The 20,134-nt window shown below is 47.9% G+C and overlaps 2 protein-coding genes across 2 annotated transcripts in view; one reads left to right on the forward strand and one right to left on the reverse strand.

The window, feature by feature from the left end:
• LOC127060817 (arginine-glutamic acid dipeptide repeats protein-like) overlaps positions 1-18,637 on the reverse strand; it is a 22,938-nt gene extending 4,301 nt beyond the window's left edge. Inside the window, exons 1-5 of the mRNA XM_050985376.1 lie at positions 18,524-18,637; positions 7,517-7,665; positions 4,991-5,086; positions 2,191-2,263; positions 61-152 (exon numbers count right to left, since the gene is read on the reverse strand). Coding sequence (XP_050841333.1) covers positions 61-152; positions 2,191-2,263; positions 4,991-5,086; positions 7,517-7,665; positions 18,524-18,566 — 453 coding nt within the window. The 5' untranslated portion in view covers positions 18,567-18,637. The remainder of the gene's footprint in view (positions 1-60; positions 153-2,190; positions 2,264-4,990; positions 5,087-7,516; positions 7,666-18,523) is intronic.
• ASB13 (ankyrin repeat and SOCS box containing 13) overlaps positions 18,565-20,134 on the forward strand; it is an 8,059-nt gene continuing 6,489 nt past the window's right edge. Inside the window, exon 1 of the mRNA XM_050985386.1 lies at positions 18,565-18,716. Within this exon, the coding sequence (XP_050841343.1) occupies positions 18,565-18,716 (152 nt within the window). The remainder of the gene's footprint in view (positions 18,717-20,134) is intronic.

A 20,134-nucleotide genomic window follows, 5' to 3' on the forward strand; every position in this document is an offset into this window, starting at 1 on the left:
TCCAAGGAAAAATTGGATTCTGGAGTTTGATTTGTAGGCAATAAAAGATTTGGGTTTTACCTTGATGAGTTTACAGATGACAATAAATCCTGATTTCCCTTGGTGCCAAGGGCTGGGGTGGAGGCAGTCGGAATATTTGGAAATATAAACCCCTGGAAAACAAAAAAAAAGGGAATTATTTGTTAGCAGGGAAGGATATTCCCCAAAAAAACCTGCAAATAGCCAGAAAAAGGTGGAATTGTGGCTCTTTCCATTCCCTTTTTTGGATCTTCAGCACGAGAAAATGAGAAATATTCCAAGAAAATGAGAAAATATTCCCAGAAATATAGAATTATTCCCAGAAAAATAGAATTATTCCCAGAAAATAGAATTCCCAGAAATAGGAAATTCTCCCAGAAAATGGGAAATATTCCCAGAAAAATGAGAAATATTCCCAGAAAATTGAGAAATATTCCAAGAAAATTAGAATTAGTCCCAGAAAATGGGAAAATTCAAAAGAAAATAGGAAAAATTCCCAGAAAAACGAGAAATACTTCCAGAAAATGAGAAATACTCTCAGAAAATTGATAAATATTCCCAGAAAATTAGAATTAGTCCCAGAAAATGGGAAAATTCCAAGAAAATAAGAAAAATTCCCAGAAAATATTCCAAGAGAATGAGAAATATTCCCAGAAAATGAGAATTAGTCCCAGAAAATAGGAAAATTGCAAGAAAATAGGATATAAAATTCCCAGAAAATGAGAAATATTCCCAGAAAATTGAGAAATACTCCCAGAAAATGAGAAATATTCCAAGAAAATTAGAAGTATTCCCAGAAAATGGAAAAATTCCAAGAAAATAGGAAAAATTCTCAGAAAGTGAGAAAATATTCCAAGAAAATGAGAAATATTCCCAGAAAATTAGAATTAGTCCCAGAAAATGGGAAAATTCCAAGAAAATAAGAAAAATTCCCAGAAAATATTCCAAGAAAATGAGAAGTGTTCCCAGAAAATGGAAAAATTCAAAGAAAATAGGAAATATTCTCAGGGAAAATGGAAAATATTCCAAGAAAATGAGAAATATTCCAAGAAAAATAAGAAATATTCCAAGAAAAATAAGAAATATTCCCAGAAAATTAAAAATACTCCAAAAACCATGAGAAATCATCTCAGAAAATGAGAAACACTCCCAGAAAATTGGAAATATTCCCAGGAAATGAGTTTGTGTGGGTGATAAAGGGTGTTAATATTCCCACAGAAATGAGAAATCTTCCCCCCAAAAAAGGAGAAATATTCCCAGAAAATCAATTTTTGGCTGCCCAGGGCTGTTGATATTCCCAGGAAATGAAGAGCTGAAGGAATGCTGCCATTCCCTGGGAAAACCCATCCTCACCTGGCTGGAAGAGCAGAATAAAGGGAATTTTCCAGGGATTTCTGCAGCAAAACCCAGGAATTCTGACCTCTGCCTTGGCTTTGGAAGGAGTTTATTCCCAAAATGAAAATTTGGAAGGAGTTTCATTCCCAGAGTGGGAATTTGGAAGGAATTCAAAGGAATTTCATTCCCAGAGTGGGAATTTGGAAGGAATTTGAAGGAGTTTCATTCCCAGAGTGGGAATTTAAAGGAGTTTTGAAGGAGTTTTAGTCCCAAAATGCAAATTTGAAGGAATTTTAAAGGAGTTTATTCCCAGAATGAGAATTTGGAAGGAATTTTTAAGAGTTTCATTCCCAGAATGGGAATTTAGGAGGAATTTCATTCCCAGAGTGGGAATTTGGAAGGAGTTTGGAAGGAATTTGAAGGAGTTTTATTCCCAAAATGTGAATTTGAAGGAATTGCATTCCCAGAGTGGGAATTTAGAAGGAACTTCATTCCCAGAATGGGAGTCTGGAAGGAATTTGAAGGAGTTTTATTCCCAAAATGCAAAATTGAAGGAGTTTTGAAGGAGTTTCATTCCCAGAGTGGGAATTTGAAGGAGTTTTATTTCCAGAGTGGGAATTTGAAGGAATTGCATTCCCAGAGTGGGAATTTGGAGGGAATTGGCAGGAGTTCCATTCCCAGAGTGGGAATTTGGAGGGAATTGGCAGGAGTTCCATTGCCAGAGTGGGAATTTGGAGGGAATTGGCAGGAGTTCCACTCCCAGAGTGGGAATTTGGAGGGAATTGGCAGGAGTTCCACTCCCAGAGTGGGAATGTCCTGTCCAGGGGTGGATGTTACCTTTGGCAGGGTCCCCCAGGGTGCAGATGTTGCTGCTGTTGACGCGGAGCCCGCGCTGGCAAACCCGCTGGGCCTGCAGGGAACAGGGAAAGGACTCTGCTCCCACCCATTCCAGGGTGAATTCCAGGAAAAAATGAGGAATACTCCCAGGAAATGAGAAATTCCAAGTAAATCCAAGTAATAATTGCAAATAATTCCCAATCATTCCACTGGCACCAAGGAAAATTCCTTTTTCTCCAATCAGATCCATCCCCAAAGTCCCTCAGGAGGCAAAGAACCCCAAAGAATTCCAAATAACCCCAAATAATTCCAGAGAATTCTAAATAATCCCAAATAATTCCAAAGTATTCCAAATAATTCCAAAGAATCCCAAAAAAATTCTTAGCAAATTCCAAAGAATTCCAGTGGCCCAAAGGAAAATTCCTTTTTCTCCAATCAAATCCGTCCCTAAAACCCTTCAGGAGCCAAAGAATTCCAAATATTTCCAAAGAATTCCAACTATTTCCAAAGAATCCCAAAGAATTCCATGTAATTCCAGTGGCAGCAAGGAAAATTCCTTTTTCTCCAATCAGATCCATCCCTAAAAACCCCCAGGAGCCAAAGAACCCCAAAGAACCCCAAATAATTTCGAATAATTCTAATAGGAATTCCAATATGAAGTCCAATAAGAAATCCAATAAGAATTTTAAATAATCCAAAAGAATTCCAAATATTCCAAAGAATCCCAGTGGCACCAAGGAAAATTCCTTTTTCTCAGATCCATCCCTAAAATGGCCAGGAGCCAAATAAATAATTGCAAATAATCCCAAATATTTTCAAAGAATCCCAAAGAATCCCAAGTAATCCCACTGGCACCAAGGAAAATTCCCTTTTCCTCCCTCAGAGCCATCCCAACCCCCCCAGGAGCTGCTCCCAGAGCCTTTCCCAGCTGGAATTCCCAGGGCAGATCCCCTGGCTGGGATGGGATAAAGGCAGGGAGTGGATCCCAGATTTCCCTGGAATTCCCAGGTCAGATCCCCTGGCTGTGATGGGATAAAGGCAGGGATTGGATCCCAGATTTCCCTGGAATTCCCAGGGGGCAGATCCCCTGGCTGATGGGATAAAGGCAGGGATTGGATCCCAGATTTCCCTGGAATTCCCAGGGCAGATCCCCTGGCTGTGATGGGATAAGGGCAGGGAATGGATCCCAGATTTCCCAGCTGGAATTCCCAGGGCAGATCCCCTGGCTGTGATGGGAGAGTGGATCCCAGGTTTCCCTGGAATTCCCAGGGCAGATCCCCTGGCTGGGATGGGATAAAGGCAGGGATTGGATCCCAGATTTCCCTGGAATTCCCAGGGCAGATCCCCTGGCTGGGATGGGATAAAGGAGGGATTGGATCCCAGATTTCCCAGCTGGAATTCCCAGGGCAGATCCCCTGGCTGTGATGGGATTAAGGCAGGGATAATGGATTCCCAGATTTCCCTGGAATTCCAGGGCAGATCCCCTGGCTGGGATGGGATAAAGGAGGGATTGGATCCCAGATTTCCCTGGAATTCCCAGGGCAGATCCCCTGGCTGGGATGGGATAAAGGCAGGGATTGGATCCCAGATTTCCCAGCTGGAATTCCCAGGGCAGATCCCCTGGCTGGGATGGGATAAGGGCAGGGAATGGATCCCAGATTTCCCAGCTGGAATTCCCAGGGCAGATCCCCTGGCTGGGATGGGAGGGATGGATCCAGATTTCCTGGAATTCCCAGGGCAGATCCCTGGCTGGGATGGGATAAAGGAGGGATTGGATCCCAGATTTCCTGGAATTCCAGGGCAGATCCCTGGTGGGATGGGATAAGGAGGGATGGATCCCAATTTCCTGGAATTCCCAGGGCAGATCCCTGGTGGGATGATAGAGGGATTGGATCCCAGATTCCTGGAATCCCAGGGCAGATCCCTGGCGGGATGGATAAGGAGGGATGGATCCCAGATTTCCCTGGAATTCCCAGGGCAGATCCCCGGCTGGGATGGGATAAAGGCAGGGATGGATCCCAGATTCCTGGAATTCCCAGGGCAGATCCCCTGGCTGTGATGGGAGAGTGGATCCCAGATTTCCCTGGAATTCCCAGGGCAGATCCCCTGGCTGGGATGGGATAAAGGCAGGGAATGGATCCCAGATTTCCCTGGAATTCCCAGGGCAGATCCCCTGGCTGGGATGGGATAAAGGCAGGGATTGGATCCCAGATTTCCCTGCAGGAATTCCCAGGGCAGATCCCCTGGCTGGATGGGAGAGTGGATCCCAGATTTCCTTGGAATTCCCAGGGCAGATCCCCTGGCTGTGGATGGGATAAAGGCAGGGATTGGATCCCAGATTTCCTTGGAATTCCCAGGGCAGATCCCCTGGCTGGGATGGGAGAGTTGGATCCCAGATTTCCCTGGAATTCCCAGGGCAGATCCCCTGGCTGGGATGGGAGATTGGATCCCAGATTTCCCTGGAATTCCCAGGGCAGATCCCCTGGCTGGGATGGGAGATTGGATCCCAGATTTCCCTGGAATTCCCAGGGCAGATCCCCTGGCTGTGATGGGAGAGTGGATCCCAGATTTCCTTGGAATTCCCAGGGCAGATCCCCTGGCTGGGATGGGATAAAGGCAGGGATTGGATCCCAGATTTCCCTGGAATTCCCAGGGCAGATCCCCTGGCTGGGATGGGATAAAGGCAGGGATTGGATCCCAGATTTCCCAGCTGGAATTCCCAGGGCAGATCCCCTGGCTCGGATGGGATAAAGGCAGGGATTGGATCCCAGATTTCCCTGGAATTCCCAGGGCAGGTCACCTCCTCCTCCTTGTCGAAGAGCAGGAATGCAAAGCTCTCCTGCAGCTCCTCCTGGCTGTATCCCGCCGCCGCCTTGGCTCGGGCAAAAGCTCGGAGCTGGAAAACAAATCCCAAAATTTTCCTCTCAGGTGAGGATGATCCCAGAAAAAAATCCTTCTCCCAATTTTTTTTTTTTTTTTCAGGATTAGGGGAAAAAAATAATCTGGTCCAGCAGAGCTGGAAAAACACCTGGATGTGGTTTAATCCCAAGAAATTGAGGTGGGAGGAAAATGAAACGTGATGGGAACAGGGAGAGTGTGCAGTGGGAATGGGATGAAGGGATCTGGAAATGGGAATGAAGGGGTTCAAAAAGTGGGAATGAAGGGGCTCAAAAAGTGGGAATGAAGGGGTTCAAAAAGTGGGAATGAAGGGGTTCAAAAAGTGGGAATGGAGGGGTTCAAAAAGTGGGAATGAAGGGGTCAAAAAGTGGGAATGAAGGGGTTCAAAAAGTGGGAATGAAGGGGTTCAAAGGGGAAGTGGGGTCAACAGTGGGAAGAGGGTCTCAAAAAGTGGGAATGAGAGATTCAAAGTGGGAATGAGGATTCAAAAGTGGATGAGGATTCAAAAGTGGAATGAAGGGGTCAAAAAGTGGGAATGAAGGGGTTCAAAAAGTGGGAATGAAGGGGCTCAAAAAGTGGGAATGGAGGGGTTCAAAAAGTGGGAATGAAGGGGTTCAAAAAGTGGGAATGATGGGGTTCAAAAAGTGGGAATGAAGGGGCTCAAAAAGTGGGAATGAATGGACTCAAAAAGTGGGAATGATGGGATTCAAAAAGTGGGAATGAAGGGACTCAAAAAGTGGGAATGAAGGGGTTCAAAAGTGGGAAATGATGGATTCAAAAAGTGGGAATGAAGGGGTTCCAAACGGGGAATGAACAGATTCAACAAGTGGGAAGAAGGGGCTCAAAAATGCTGGGGAGACTGAGGGGATTCAAAAAGTGGGAATGAAGGGGTTCAAAAAGTGGGAATGAAGGGAGTCAAAAAGTGGGAATGAGGGGATTCAAAAAGTGGGATGAAGGGTTTGTCAACAAAGTGGAAAGTTTCAAAGTGGGAATGAAGGGGGCTTCCAAACGTGGGAATTGAAGGGGTTCAAAGTGGATGAAGGGCTCAAAAGTGGGAATGAAGGGATTTCAAAAAGTGGAATGAAGGGTTCAAAGTGGGAATAAGGGCTAAAGGGATGAAGGACTCAAAAGTGGGAATGAAGGGGTTCAAAAAGTGGAAGAAGATTCAAAAGTGGATAAAGATTCAAAAGTGGGAATGAAGGGGTTCAAAGTGGAATGATGGGATCAGAATGGGATTTGAAGACTCAAAGTGGGAATGAAGGGGCTCAAAAATGGGAATGAAGGGGCTCAAAAAGTGGGAATGAAGGGGCTCAAAAGTGGGAATGAAGGGTTCAGAAGTGGGATGAGGTGTCAAAAAGTGGGAATGAAAGATTCAAAAAGTGGGAATGAAGGGACTCAAAAGTGGAATGAAGGACTCAAAAAAGTGGGAATGAAGACTCAAAAGTGGGAATGAAGGGTTCAAAAGTGGGAATGAAGGGGTTCAAAAGTGGGAATGAAGGGCTCAAAAATTGGGATGAGGGGTCCAAAGTGGGAATGATGGGGCTAAAAAGGGGAAGAGGGGTTCAAAAATGGAATGAAGGGGTTCAAAAAGTGGGAATGATGGGATTCAAAAAGTGGGAATGAAGGGACTCAAAAAGTGGGAATGAAGGGATTTTAAAAGTGGGAATGTTGGGATGAAGGGATTTTGAAAATGAGAATTAAGAGATTTGAAAAGTGGGAATGAGGGGATTCAGAAAGTGGGAATGAAGGCATTCAGATGTGGGAATGAGGGAATTTGCAAGTGAGATGAAGGAGAAGGTATTTAGAACTGGGAATGCCGGGATTTGAAATGGAATTAAGGATTTGGAAAGTGGGAATGAAGGGATTTGGAAAGGGGGAATGAAGGGATTTGGAAAGTGGGAATGAGGGGATTTGGAAAGTGGGAATGAAGGGATTTGGAAAGTGGGAATGTGGGGATTTGGAAAGTGGGAATGTGGGGATTTGGAAAGTGGGAATGAAGGGATTTCCAAAGTGGGAACAAAGGGTTTTTGAAAGTGGGGATGGGATGAAGGGATTTGAGAAGTGGGAATGAAGGGATTTGAGAAGTGGGAATGAAGGGATTTTTGAAAGTCCAGAAAGCTGGAAAAAAGAAGTTCAAAGGAAGAGAAAGGTGGAGAGAGAGACATCCCAAAAATCTGCCTTGAGGTCACTCAACAGGAAGCAACCCAGGGAAGGGAGCTCCCCCAATTCCAAAGGAATTCTGGAATTCCCAAGGCTCCAGCAATTTTGAGCACCACTGGCTGCAGGGACTGTCCATTCCCAACAGGGATGGAAGTGAGAGGAAGGGAGAAAAAAAAAAAGCTGGGAATTTCAAGAGGGAAAGGAAACAGAGCTGGGAACAAATCAGCATTCCCAGAAAATCCCGTTTTTCCTGGGATGGCAGGCTCACCTCACTCAGGAAGAGCTCGTTTTCCACCAGGAGGGCTCGGCTGTACTGGAAGAGCTGCTGGGAGCCCGAGTGCAGAGAGGAGCTCTGGAGCACGGCCACGGCCCTCTGCAGCAGGGAACAGCTCTGATCCTGGGAATCCAGGGGGAATCCTGGGAAAACAGGGAATATTCCAGCTGGGAATGGATCCTGGGGATCCAGGGAACAGCTCTGATCCTGGGAATCCAGGGGAATCCTGGGGAAAAAGGGAATATTCCAGATGGGAAATGGATCCAGGGGAATCCAGGGAAGGGATCCTGGGAAGATCCAGGGAACACTCTGATCCTGGGAATCCAGGGGGAATCCTGGGAAAACAGGGAATATTCCAGATGGGAATGGATCCTGGGGATCCAGGGGGAATCCTGGGAAAACAGGGAATATTCCAGCTGGGAATGGATCCTGGGGATCCAGGGAACAGCTCTGATCCTGGGAATCCAGGGGAATCCTGGGGAAACAGGGAATATTCCAGCTGGGAATGGATCCTGGGGATCCAGGGGAATCCTGGGAAAACAGGGAATATTCCAGATGGGAATGGATCCTGGGGATCCAGGGGGAATCCTGGGAAAACAGGGAATATTCCAGCTGGGAATGGATCCTGGGGATCCAGGGAACAGCTCTGATCCTCGGGATCCAGGGGGAATCCTGGGGAAACAGGGAATATTCCAGCTGGGAATGGATCCTGGGAATCCAGGGGGAATCCTGGGAAAACAGGGAATATTCCAGCTGGGAATTGCCAGATCAATGTGGGGATTTAGGATGGGAAAATGGGAACCATTCCAGCTGGGAATGCCCAGATCAGCTCCTCGGGATCCATGGGAAATCCTCAGGAAAAGGGGAATATTCCGGCTGGGAATTGCCAGATCTGTGGGGATTCAGAAAGGAAAAAAAGGAGAATATTCCAGGGGGGAATTCCCAGATCCTTAGGGGGATGTGGGATGGGAAAAGGGGAATATTCCAGTGGGAATTCCCAGACCAATGTGGGCATTCAGAAAGGAAAAAAGGGAATATTCCAGTTGGGAATTCCGAGATCCTTAGGGGGATTTGGGAAGGGGTGGTGCCTGCCTGCTGTCCAAATCCCAAATCTGTGGGAGATCAAACTTTGGAAAGAGGGATCTGAGCTCCTGCCCAATCCCCAAAAATCAGGAGTAATTGCCAGAAGCAAAATCATTTACAACTTCATAAATTGCAAATTAATAATAGATTAATAATAAATTAAAAATTTAAAAATTAATTACTACAATGATTTATAGATTTTATATAAAGTATATTATATATATCTAATTATTTAAAATTAACTAATAGAATATAGAATTACCTTACACTAATATTTATATAATTATTCATAATTAATTATTTTAAACTAAATATATTCTGCATATTATATATAATAAAATTTACATTTATGCTATATAATATTATAAATATGACATGTATTATATAATATAGACAATTTATAGCATATATTACGTACTATTTATTATATATATTACATATTATTATATATTTCTATACCTTATAAATAATAATATATAAATAATAATATATACAATAATATAATATAGAATATGATTCCGATAATTTCTTAAATTCTATTTTATAAGTAATTATAAAATATTTAAATTAATTTTGCGTTAATTAATTATAAAATTAATTTATGGATTTATAATTTAACTCCAATCACGAGATCCCAAACTCAGTGTTTGATCCCTATTTTTAAGGGCAAGTTTGAATAATTTGTGTCATTTCAATTTAAAAAAAATTAGGATCAAATCAATCCTTGTGTCAATTTTTATTCCTCTCCAGTTATTCCAGGAGGAAAAAAAAAAGATTAATTTAAGGATTAGGGGGAAGGGAAAGGGAAAGGAAAAAATCCAGATGAGACAAAAACGTGGAGGGATCTAAAAATGATCCAGGAATCCCAAAATTATCCAGGGATCCCAAAGGACCAGGGATCCCAACTGCCCGGATCCCAACTGACCCAGGATCCCAAACTGACCCGGGATCCCAAACTGACCCAGGGATCCAAGTGACCCAGGATCCCAAAATGACCCGGGATCCAAGTGACCCAGGATCCCAAATGACCCGGGGATCCAACCTGACCGGGTCCCAACTGATCAATGATCCCAAACTGACCCAGGGATCCCAAAGTGACCCAGGGATCCCAAACTGATCCAATGATCCCAAACTGATCCAATGATCCCAAACTGATCCAGGGATCCCAAAATGATCCGGGGATCCCAAAATGACCCAGGGATCCCAAACTGACCCAGGGATCCCAAACTGACCCAGGGATCCCAAACTGACCCAGGGATCCCAAACTGACCCGGGGATCCCAAACTGACCCAGGGATCCCAAACTGACCCGGATCCCAAACTGATCCAGGGATCCCAAACTGACCCAGGGATCCCAAACTGACCCAGGGATCCCAAACTGACCCAGGGATCCCAAACTGATCCAATGATCCCAAACTGACCCGGGGTCCCAAACTGACCCAGGGATCCCAAACTGATCCAGGGATCCCAAACTGACCCAGGGATCCCAAACTGACCCAGGGATCCCAAACTGACCCAGGGATCCCAAACTGACCCAGGGATCCCAAACTGACCCAGGGATCCCAAACTGACCCAGGGATCCCAAACTGATCCCAGAGCACACAGCAGCCGAGGATGGAAATCTTCCTTTCTTTCAGGAGGATTTTTCTGCTTTATCCCTTTTTTTTGGGTCTTTTGTGCCTTTCTCTGTTCCCTTTTTACTCCTCCTGCTTTTGGGTGCTGCCTCTGGAATCCTTGGAATTGGGGGAAAAGCAGAAAAATGGGAAATAAAGGGAATTTTGGGGTTTTGTTCAGCGGCACCAAAGAAGGAAAGTTCATTTTGCTCGTTTTTCTGTATCCTTTGGGAAGCATCCCATAAATTTAAAATCTAAAGGAAATTAAAATGTCAGATTTTAAATTTAAATTTTCTTGGAATTTTAAATCCCAGCTCAGCCCAAGGGATCCAGCACAACCTCCCTCTTTTTCCTTTTGCTGGAGCATTTGATGGAAAATGTCAGGGATTTTCAGGGATAAAGGTAAAAAAAAATTATGGAAAACTCTTGGGAATGCAACACAAAAGTCTGGGAATTCTGCAGGGGATCACTCCAATATTCCTTCCTAAATGCAGCTTCAAAATGAAAACCCAGAAAGGGGAAAATCAAATTTTAGCAATAATAAATAAATGAATGAATGAGAGGAAGCTGAGGCCGAGTGGCTGCACCCCTCAATTCCCTCTGGGATTTGGGATTGGATGAGTCCCAACCCCAAAGGGAAAAAATTCCCTGGGAAAAAATCCCAAATCCTGGCACAGCCAGGGCAGGAGCAGAAGGTGAAAGTGAAAGTGGCCACGGCAGAAGGGAAAGTGAAAGTGAGAAACTTGGGAATGGCACCGGATCCACGGGGGAAACTGGGAATGGGAAACTGGGAATGGGAAACTGGGAATGGCACCGGATCCACGGGGGAAACTGGGAATGGGAAACTGGGAATGGGAAACTGGGAATGGGAAAACGGGGAATTGGGAAACTGGAATGGAAACTGGGAAATGGGAGAACTGGGAATGGGAAACTGGGGAATGGGAAACTGGGAATGGGAATGGAATGGGAAACTGGGAATGGGAACTGGGAATGGGAATGGGAATGGGAACTGGGATGGGAACTGGGAATGGGAACTGGGAATGGGAACTGGGAAATGGGAACTGGGATGGGAATGGGAAACTGGGAATGGGAAACTGGAATGGGAAACTGGGAATTGGGAAACTGGGATGGGAACTGGGAATGGGAACTGGGAATGGGAGAACTGGGAATGGGAAACTGGGAATGGGAACTGGGAATGGGAACTGGGAAGGGATGGAATGGGGAACTGGGAAGGGAAACTGGGAATGGGAAACTGGGAATGGGAACTGGGAATGGGAACGGGAATGGGAACTGGCAATGGGAACTGGCAATGGGAAACTGGGAATGGGAAACTGGGAATGGCACTGGATCCATGGGGGAAACTGGGAATGGGAAACTGGGAATGGGAAACTGGGAATGGGAAACTTGGGAATGGCACTGGATCCATGGGGGAAACTGGGAATGGGAAACTGGGAATGGCACTGGATCCACAGGGGAAACTGGGAATGGGAAACTGGGAATGGGAAACTTGGGAATGGCACTGGATCCATGGGGGAAATTGGGAATGGGAAACTGGGAATGGGAAACTGGGAATGGGAAACTTGGGAATGGAAACTTGGGAATGGGAAACTTGGGAATGGGAAACTTGGGAATGGGAAACTTGGGAATGGGAAACTGGGAATGGGAAACTGGGAATGGGAAACTTGGGAATGGGAAACTTGGGAATGGGAAACTTGGGAATGGAAACTTGGGAATGGAAACTTGGGAATGGCACTGGATCCATGGAGTGAAATTTGGGAAAGGGAAACTCAGGAATGGCACTGGATCCACGAGGAAACCTGGGAATGGGAAACTTGGGAATAGCACTGGGTCCATGAGGAAAAGTCAGAAGAAAGAAAAGAAGGAAAAACGTAGGAAGAAGGAAAGAAGGAGAAAGTTGGGATTGGCACTCTGGGAAATTGAGAAACTTGGGAATGGCACCAGATCCATGGGGCAAACTCTGGGAATGGGGCTGGATCCACTGGGAAAAACTGAGGAAACAAGAAACGTGGGAATGGTACTGAGGGAAGGAGAAACTTGGGAATGGTACTGGATCCATGGGGTAACTCTGGGAAGGACAAACTTGGGAATGGGGCACTCAGGGAAACAGAAACTTGGGAATGGCACTGGATCCATGGGACAAACTCTGGGAATGGGTCCATGGGGCAAACTGCAGGGATGGGATCAGCCAGCAGGGATGGACAGCACTGGAATATCCAGAGGAGATGGATGATCCCTGCCCTGAAGCCCTTGGGAATTCCCACCCTTTCAGCACAGAATTCCACAGGCACTCCTGCAGCTCCCCAGATCAGCTCCAATCCAGGGAATGTTGAGTTTTCCCTCTCTGCTGTGCACAATCCATCCTCCAAGGAATGATGGAATTCCTTGGAATTCTGCTGCTCCCTTCTCCTTCTCCTGGGCAGGATGAGCAGAGCCAGGGAATCCCTGGGGTTGGGAAAGATTTCTAGGATGGAATCCAACCATTCCCAGCACTGCCAGGGCCACCCGTGTCCCCAGGTGCCACATCCACAGGGATTGAAATCCCTCAGGGATGGGGACCCCACCCCTGCCCTGGGCACTGCCAAGGCCTGACCTTTTCCATGACCTTTTCCATGGAGAAATAAATGTTCCCAAAAATCCAACCCAAACCTCCCCTGGCACAGCTGAGGCTGTGCTCTTCCAAAAATCCAAGATTTGCCTCTGGCTCCTCCCTTTTCCTGGGATCTCTGGATGGCCTCAGCACTCAGCAACTCCAAGGAGTTTTCCCAGCCCAGGAGGAAAACTCCAGGCTTTGGAAGGGCAGAATTTCCTCTTTTTTTACATTTTTTTAACCTTAAAATTTGAGTAGCCTTCACTGCAGGCACTTGGATGCTGTCAAATCCTCCAAATTCCATGATCCAGCAATTTTCCTGGCTTGATCCCAAGGCTGGGATGAGCTGGAATATTGGGAATCACCAGCAGGATCAGCTCTGGCACCACCACATCCCCACTGTGGATTTACACAAAAATTTGGGATAATCCAGGAGCTTTTTATCCTGCCACAACTCTCCCAAAAACCGTCTGTGTTCTTCCTTGGGATCATCTTTCCCCAAATTCTCCTGGAGTTCAACTCCTCCATCCCAATTTCCTTCTTTCCCTGTAGGAGATCTCCCAGAAAAACCTGAGTCTCTCCCAGGCTGATCCAGAGATTTTTTTTTCCTTCTCCAGCTGAGATCCAGGGATTTCCTCCTCCTCCAACTGATCCCATTCCTGGGAGCTGTTTGCTGAGGGGGACCGAGGAGGAAACTGGGAATGGGAAACTTGGGAATGGCACTGGGTCCATGAGGAAAAGTCAGAAGAAAGAAAAGAAGGAAAAACGTAGGAAGAAGGAAAGAAGGAGAAAGTTGGGATTGGCACTCTGGGAAATTGAGAAACTTGGGAATGGCACCAGATCCATGGGGCAAACTCTGGGAATGGGGCTGGATCCACTGGGAAAAACTGAGGAAACAAGAAACGTGGGAATGGTACTGAGGGAAGGAGAAACTTGGGAATGGTACTGGATCCATAGGGTAACTCTGGGAAGGACAAACTTGGGAATGGGGCACTCAGGGAAACAGAAACTTGGGAATGGCACTGGATCCATGGGACAAACTCTGGGAATGGGTCCATGGGGCAAACTGCAGGGATGGGATCAGCCAGCAGGGATGGACAGCACTGGAAGATCCAGAGGAGATGGATGATCCCTGCCCTGAAGCCCTTGGGAATTCCCACCCTTTCAGCACAGAATTCCACAGGCACTCCTGCAGCTCCCCAGATCAGCTCCAATCCAGGGAATGTTGAGTTTTCCCTCCCTGCTGTGCACAATCCATCCTCCAAGGAATGATGGAATTCCTTGGAATTCTGCTGCTCCCTTCTCCTTCTCCTGGGCAGGATGAGCAGAGCCAGGGAATCCCTGGGGTTGGGAAAGATTTCTAGGATGGAATCCAACCATTCCCAGCACTGCCAGGGCCACCCGTGTCCCCAGGTGCCACATCCACAGGGATTGAAATCCCTCAGGGATGGGGACCCCACCCCTGCCCTGGGCACTGCCAAGGCCTGACCTTTTCCATGACCTTTTCCATGGAGAAATAAATGTTCCCAAAAATCCAACCCAATCCTCCCCTGGCACAGCTGAGGCTGTGCTCTTCCAAAAATCCAAGATTTGCCTCTGGCTCCTCCCTTTTCCTGGGATCTCTGGATGGCCTCAGCACTCAGCAACTTCCAAGGGAGTTTTCCCAGCCCAGGAGGAAAACTCCAGGCTTTGGAAGGGCAGAATTTCCTCTTTTTTTACATTTTTTTAACCTTAAAATTTGAGTAGCCTTCACTGCAGGCACTTGGATGCTGTCAAATCCTCCAAATTCCGTGATCCAGCAATTTTCCTGGCTTGATCCCAAGGCTGGGATGAGCTGGAATATTGGGAATCACCAGCAGGATCAGCTCTGGCACCACCACATCCCCACTGTGGATTTACACAAAAATTTGGGATAAATCCAGGAGCTTTTTATCCTGCCACAACTCTCCCAAAAACCAGTCTGTGTTCTTCCTTGGGATCATCTTTCCCCAAATTCTCCTGGAGTTCAACTCCTCCCATCCCAATTTCCTTCTTTCCCTGTAGGAGATCTCCCAGAAAAACCTGAGTCTCTCCCAGGCTGATCCAGAGATTTTTTTTTCCTTCTCCAGCTGAGATCCAGGGATTTTCCTCCTCCAACTGATCCCATTCCTGGGAGCTGTTTGCTGAGGGGACTGGGCACAACAGAAATTTCAGGAAAAATTGGATCTTAGGGAAAATTTCCCCCCTAAAAAGCACGGGAAGAGGCTGCCCAGGGCACTGGAGGGATTTAAAAGCTGGAAGTGACACTTGGGGACATCCCTGGTGGCCTTGGCAGGCTTGGGAATGGCTGGATTGGATCTCTGAGGGGTTTTCCAGGTCTGGAATTCCTCTTTCCCAGCTCTGCCCAGCCCAGGACACAGGGAATTCTTTAACCCTGGACGTGCTGGTGGCTGAAGGTGCCATGGGAGAACAGATCTGACCTGAGGCCAGGAGGAGTGGCATTTCCCAGGTTTTTCCAGGCTGATGTTGGGAATGGGATCAGAACAAACCCCTGGGACAAGCTGGCCTGCTGTGTCCCTGTGCTTCCTGCCCCAGGATGCTGCAGATGAGGAATCAAGAACAATCCACAGAGATTCCACCTTTTCCTCAGGAAACAGCTTCCAGGAGTTTTCAGGATGCAGCTCCACGTTCCTAAATTAATCCTCCTTGGCCCCAAACTTGGGAATTATATCCTGGTTTGGGCTGGGATCATTTCTCCTGCTGGTTTTAACTCACTGAGCCGAGGTGGTTGTTCCTAAGCAAACCCAGGGGCTCGACTGGATTCCCAATTTTTTTTCCCAATTTTTTTTCCCCAATTTTTTTCCCAATCACCCAGGGCTGATTCCAGCTGGGAATTCCACACTCTGAATTCCCTGATCCCATTTCTGATCCCTCCAGCCGTGCCAGGGCAGGTTTGGATTGGATTTTTGGGAACATTTCCCCATGGAGAAGGAATGAGGATGTGGAGGTTGCAGATGTCCTTTAGGGCCTGACAGGATTTATCTGGATGGGGTTTTGGTGCTGCAGGGAATTCCTGGCATCTTTTCAGGGCACTCTGCAACCTCCAGAGAGCTGGGATTGATCTCATCAGCAAATCTGTGTGTTTCCAAATTCCCACCCCGAATTTTGGTCCTTCTGTTCTTTTGTTTGGCTCCAACAAAAGAATTCCAAAGGAAATGTTCCATCCAGGAGAAATCCAGCCTGGTGGAGAAATGATGGAGCCTCTCCTGCTGCACCAGCAGATGGAAAAATTAAGAAGGAAAAAAAAAAAACCCCAAAACTCCTTGGGAGGTTCAGGCTGGATGAGAAATTGGAATTTTCCCCCTGGCAAAGGACAGGTCCCCATTCCTGGCTGGACAATTCACATCCACCCCACTGTGCTGAATAAACTCCTCAGGGTAGGAATCCTCCAGCTACAATCCTTGCAAGAGCCAGTCCGTGGGTTTTCCAAGCTCCCTCCTGCTCCTTTCAGCTGCTCAGGAAATCCCAAATGTGCTTTTCACACCTTTCACAGGAGGTTTTAGCCCAAAACTCCAATTCTGTCACCTCACCCAGGGCTGTGGCTCCACTCAGGTGACACCTGACTCTTCCCAATTTTGGCACTTGGACAACAAAAAACAACATTTTGTTTGCAAAATCAGCCAGTTTGGTGATTTTCCAGAGAGCTGAGAGAGCAGCAGTGTCAGGAACAATCTGAGACCGAGAAATTCCCTTTGGGAAAGGGGAAAAAACCAAAACAAATCCTCCAGCCACATTCCCTATGGATCCTCTGGCTGGGGAAATCACACCCTGAAAACTCCCAATAAAAACAACCAAAGCCAAGCACTCAAATCCAAAAATTCCCTCAGAATTAGTGGGGTCTCACCATCCAAAAAATATTCCAGATTTGGCAAAAAACTGAATTTATCCCCCCCCCCCAAAAAAAATCAACATTTTACTTTTTGGTTTCAAAGGGATTCTAAGCAAGAACAAGGAATTGGTGGCTTTGGGGAAAAAAGGAATACTGAGGGTGAAGATCTGGGAACGGGGAATATTCAAGCTGTTACCAAAAACTGCAGGTTTAAGAGGAACACTAAAAAGAAATAAAGCAAATTATGCATAAAACCAATTTCAAAGCCACCTAGCAGTCTGTGGTGCGAGGCAATTAATTGTAATTAATCACAATTCTTACCAGAGAGATAAGAGTTTCTGAACTGCTCTGATAATGATTTTTTTGGGCTGGAAAACAACAATTTCTGTGAAATCAGGCACTTCAGTAGCAACAGAACTTACAAAAAAATTCCTTCTAGAACAGAGCAGAGATTTCCAGACTCGACCACAGCAAAACCCCCTGTTTTATAAAAACCAAAACGAGCTCGGAGCTGCACTAAGAAATACCCATTTTTATCAAAGGCTTGGGGTAAATCCATTAACTTTATGTTCTGACTTGAGTAGCCCAAAAAAGCAAAACAGCTCCTGCACCATTCTGGGTCATTCTGGATCATCACAGAACACACTTTTTTTTAGGAAAAACCATTGGTTTCCACGGAGCAAGGACCACGATTCACAATTCTTTTTGTGCCACCCCACCTCCTGCTTGTTTCATCCATCCCAGATTCTCCTCCCTTTAGGAGTGCAGACCTAGAGCTGGGCGAGCTCTGCTGCAATCCCAACCTCTGCGGGATAATCTGAGGACAATCTGGGATTAGAATTGTGCAACACCAGAGCACAAACGTATTTTTCTCCCCTTATAATGCCAAATTTCAACCCTGCAGCTGCTCCAAAGTGGGACCGAGAGGCCTGCAGCCCCTCCAGGAGAGGACCAGCACCCATCCACGCTGCTTTTATTTCCAAAAGGGCACCCGCATCACCCAGCACGTGTGCCCAAAAAAGCACCGTGACTCTCCCAGCTGCTCAGGCCTTGGGATCAACCACTTGGAAAAGCCAACGTGTCGCTGGTGAGCCAGAGAATTTCAAAACCATCTGGTTCCTACGTGTCCGAGGCTTCCAGGAGCTCGGGGTCGGGGCCTCACCGACCTCCCCCGGCAGCTGCGGGTACGGGAGGGGAGCAGAGGCGGCGTGGCCGCTCCTCGGCTCCCGAGGGAAGGGCGGGATGGAGCCGGGAACCCTCTTTCACCCAGGGAAGGGCGGGATGGAGCCCGTACAGGCTCCGCTCCCCGCCGAAGGGCGGGATGGAGCCGGTAAATCGTCTTTTTCCTGGGGGAAAGTGAGATGGAGAGGTAACCCTTTGCTTCCCAGAGAAGGGCGGGATGGAGCCAGGAATCCTCCACACACACACACACTTCTCCCAGTGCAGGGCGGGATGGAGCCGGGAACCCCTCTTTTCCTTAAGGAAGGACGGGATGGAGCCGGGAACCCCTCTTTTCCTTAAGGAAGGACGGCATGGAGCCGGGAACCCCTCTTTTCCTTAAGGAAGGGCGGGATGGAGCCGGGAACCCTTCTGTCTTTAAGGAAGGGCACGATGGATGGTCGCCTTCCCCTCTCCAAAGGAAGAGCGACATGGAGCCAGTAATTCCACCCCTCCTAGGGAAGAGCTGAAGCCGCTCGCTTTCCCTTCTCCCAGGGAAGAGCGGGATGGAGCCGGTCGCCTTTCCCTCCCTCATGGAGCCGGTAACCACCGCCCAACTCGCAGGGAAGGGCGCGATGGAGCCGCCCGCCCTCAGCCCCCGGCCCCGCTTACCCGTGCCCGGCTCGCCGCTCTCCCCGCGCCGCCTCTCGCCCATGCCGGGGCTCGCTCGGAGCCGTCCCTCAGGCCGCCCTCATGACCGCCCCGCCCGGCCCCCGGCGCGGCGCCGCTACCGGGCCGGCGGCATGAGGCGGCGCGGGGCGGCCGCCGCCATCCGCCGGCCCCAGGAAGTGGAAGGACGGATCGGGCGGGGGAGGAGGGAAAGAGGGAGGGAGGGAGGGAACGAGAGGACGAGGGGCGGGAGCGGCGGGGAAAAAAACAGAAAGTGAAAACTGAACCGGAAAGACAGCGAGGGGCCGCCCGCGGGTTTTCCTCTTCCCGCGGTCACTGGCCCTCGGCTGCCCGTAGCCGGCCTGTCGTCTTCCGTCCCTCATTGCTGCTCCTGGCTCGGCCATCCGTGTTTGCCTTGGGTGGGGATCTTGCCCCAGTCTTGCCCTCTCTTCCTCCTCGATCACCTCAGCCCCTCCATGCCCGACTTCAGCTCTTCCCGGTGCTCCTTCTCTCATCTCCTCACAGCATGGGGAGAGATCCTTCTCTCCTCCTCAGTCCTTCCCCATCAGTGTTTTCCTTCTTTTGGGTCTTCCCTCAGTTTCCCCCAATTTCCTTTCTGACCAGTTCAATGTTTGTTCAGCTCTTCCCACTGCCTTTTCGCTCATTCTTCTGCTTTGTGCCTCAGTGCCTTCCCCAGAGCCGTGTTTTGGATCTGCCCTCAGTCCCCAAACTCCTTCCCTTGTCCCCTCACATCATGGCCAGAGCTCCTTTTCTCACCTCTGTCTTTCCCCCTAAGTATTTTCCCTTCGTGTTCCTTGTTTTGGTCCTTTCCTCAGTTCCAAAATTTCTTTCCTTTATCCCTCACACTTTGCATCATGGCCAGCGCCCCCTCCCTCTCCTCAGTCCCTCTCCTTCAATATTTTATCTCAATCCCCTTCCCGATCCCCTCAGCCCCTCCACACCTGACCTCAGCTCTTCCCACAACTACTCAAGGACAAGCTCTCTCCTTGCTGGGCTGATCTGGGCAGATTCCAGGTGGTGCAGAAAAATGAATTATTTATCTTGTTTTTCTGGTCAGACATCCATTTGTGTGTGTGTGTGTGTGGCCTGCAGGCATTCCATGAGGGACTTTGGAGGTATCCCAGTCCGTGAGGGACAAGGGGACGTCGGGAACGGGGATGGGGCTGAGGGAAGCACTGAGGTGAGGGACACAATAATGGGGTGAGGAGATGTGGGAAGGGGACAGAATGGATAAAGAAATACGGGGGGAAGGTCCTGAGGGGACCAGGGAAGGGGATTTGAGGGTTCTAAGGGAGAAGGACTGAGGTGAAGGAAGGGGTTTAAGGAATGATGTGAGGGGTGAGGGAAAAGGGACAGAAGGGATAATGAAATACGGGGGGAAGGCCCTGAGGGAAGAGGCTGAGGGAAAAGCCAAAATGAGGGGCTGAGGGGATCGGGAAAGGCATTGAGGGGAGGGATCTTGGGGAGATTGAGGGAAGGCTCTGAGGGGGAAGGACTGAGGTGAAAGAAGATCCAAAATGAGAAACTGACGGGCAGCACAGATAAAAAATGATGGGGAAAAGCCCTGAGGGAAGAGCCAAAATGAGCGGCTGA

Source organism: Serinus canaria, chromosome 1A (assembly GCF_022539315.1).
Source record: "Serinus canaria isolate serCan28SL12 chromosome 1A, serCan2020, whole genome shotgun sequence".
NCBI lineage: Eukaryota > Metazoa > Chordata > Aves > Passeriformes > Fringillidae > Serinus > Serinus canaria.